Consider the following 2144-nt stretch of genomic DNA (forward strand, 5'->3'; position numbering starts at 1 on the left):
TCGGCATCTCATCTCCCCCCCCCCCCCCCCCCCCCCCGTCCTATGTCGGTCGGACATTACGCTATCTCTCAGTCTTGCCTCAGACGCCCGACTGCTTGTTTTTTTTTTTTTTTTTTTTCTATTTTTTAATTGTGGATATCTTCTGCATGTCGCCATGGAGCTCATCTGTCGATAAATAATACTCCCTGGTTTTCCTCGCTGCCGAAGCCCGACTCTAGGAAAAGGGGATCTTAGTCCATTACTATCGTCCTATCCACGCCTTCTCGATTGTATTCTCCTTTCTTAAATAACATACTAATTCTTCATATCTGCGCACTACTAGAGTCGGTCTCGTCACTACCGATTTCCTCATCCTTTCCTTGATCCACTTCTTAAAGATACCCACATTCACACATACACACACCCATCATGGCATCAACAGAAGGCCAGGAGTTCACGGCCAAGGAGGTCGCTCTTCACAGAGAAGCCAACGACTGCTGGATGGTCATCCACGGTGAAGGTGCGCTCAAATCTTCCATCAAAATTGTGGATCTTCTCACTAACTGACTCGTCCAGTCTATGATGTAACAAAGTACTTGCACGACCACCCTGGTGGCGCAGAGGTACTCATCGAAGCTGGTGGTGTCGACGCAACTGAGGCCTTTGACAACGCCGGTCACTCTGAAGATGCCTACGAGATCATGGCCGACTTCCGCGTCGGCAAGCTCAAGGGCGCAAACAAGCGCAACGCCCCCAAGGCTGTTCGCGTTGCCCCCAAGACTCTTCCCCAGCCCACCACCACCTCCGGCCCTGCCCGTGTTGCCTCTCAAGCCGCCGCCGCCGCCGTTTTCTTGACTCTCGGCGCCGTCGCTGCCCGCCATGCCTCCAACACCCCCGCCGGCCAGGACGCCATCGCCGCTCTCCAGCGTCTTAACCTCCACCTCCCCGAGTGGCTCTCTTTCGGCGCCGCTGCTGGCCGCCCCAAGCGCACCGGCTTCGGCTTCGTCGAGGGCTTCGCAGTTGCATCTGCCCTCTTCGCTGTAGCCGGCACCATCACCGCCAACAAGCTCTCCAAGCTCCTCCACTACGACCTCACCCCTATGAAGTTCCGCCCGCACCAGAAGATGCCCAAGGTCGCCAAGCCTGACCCTCTCCTGCAGCGCGGCTGGCTCGACCCCGTCAACTACCACCCTCTGCCTCTCGCCGAGAAGGAGCTCATCGCCCCCAACGTCTACCGCCTCGTCTTTGAGCTGCCCACCCCCACCACCGTGCTGGGTCTGCCCATCGGCCAGCATGTCGCCATCAAGGCTGAGATTGACGGCAAGTCCGTCAGCAGGTCATACACGCCTACTTCAAACAACTCCGACCTCGGCAAGCTCGAGCTCGTCATCCGCTGCTACCCCGACGGCCTGTTGACCGGCAAGTACCTCGCCAACCTCGAAATCGGCAACGAGGTGCTCTTCCGCGGGCCCAAGGGTGCCATGCGCTACAAGCGCGGCCTCTGCAAGAAGATTGGCATGCTTGCCGGCGGCACCGGCATCACCCCCATGTACCAGCTCATCCGCGCCATCTGCGAAGACGACCGCGACACCACCGAGGTCAGCCTCATCTACGCTAACCGCACCGAGGGCGACATCCTGCTCCGCAAGGAGCTCGAGGCCTTTGCTAGACGCTACCCCAAGAACCTCAAGCTGCACTACCTCCTCGACGCGCCCCCCGACAACTGGACCTACGGCGTCGGTTACGTCACGCAGGAGCTCATGGCCGAGCGCTTCCCCGCCCCGTCCCCGGACACCAAGATCATGCTGTGCGGCCCGCCGGGCATGGTCAACGCCGCCAAGAAGTCGCTGGAGAACCTGGGCTTCGAGAAGCCCGGTTCCATGTCCAAGATGTCCGATGCCGTCTTCTGCTTTTAAGAGGAGAACTTTGGAGGAGAAGATGTTTTGTGTGTGATTGGCACGTTATAGAATTGGTGATACCAAAAAAGAAAGGATTATAGAGAGTTTTCGGTTTTTTTTTTTTTTTTTTTCTTGTGGGAATATGGGTTGCATCGTAACGGAGTCGGGGGTGGTGCATCTGGGCGGTGTCTTGGGGTCGACGACGTCTTGGTGTGCCAATGTTGATACCACCTGTAATACTTTACGTTTTATTTGTCAAAAAGATAT

At 56.9% G+C, this 2144-nt stretch overlaps 1 protein-coding gene across 1 annotated transcript; it reads left to right on the top strand.

Moving 5' to 3' along the window:
- Positions 1 to 408: 408 nt before the first annotated feature.
- Positions 409 to 1895, top strand: CTRU02_213837 (cytochrome b5; the record flags this gene model as incomplete). The annotated part of the gene is made up of 2 exons (XM_036731095.1): positions 409 to 499; positions 556 to 1895. 2 exons carry the CDS (start codon positions 409 to 411, stop codon positions 1893 to 1895), a joined length of 1431 nt encoding a protein of 476 aa, XP_036577180.1.
- Positions 1896 to 2144: the final 249 nt, after the last annotated feature.

This window comes from Colletotrichum truncatum (genome assembly GCF_014235925.2).
Source record: "Colletotrichum truncatum strain CMES1059 chromosome Unknown Contig_0010, whole genome shotgun sequence".
In the NCBI taxonomy this organism is placed as follows: Eukaryota; Fungi; Ascomycota; class Sordariomycetes; order Glomerellales; family Glomerellaceae; genus Colletotrichum; species Colletotrichum truncatum.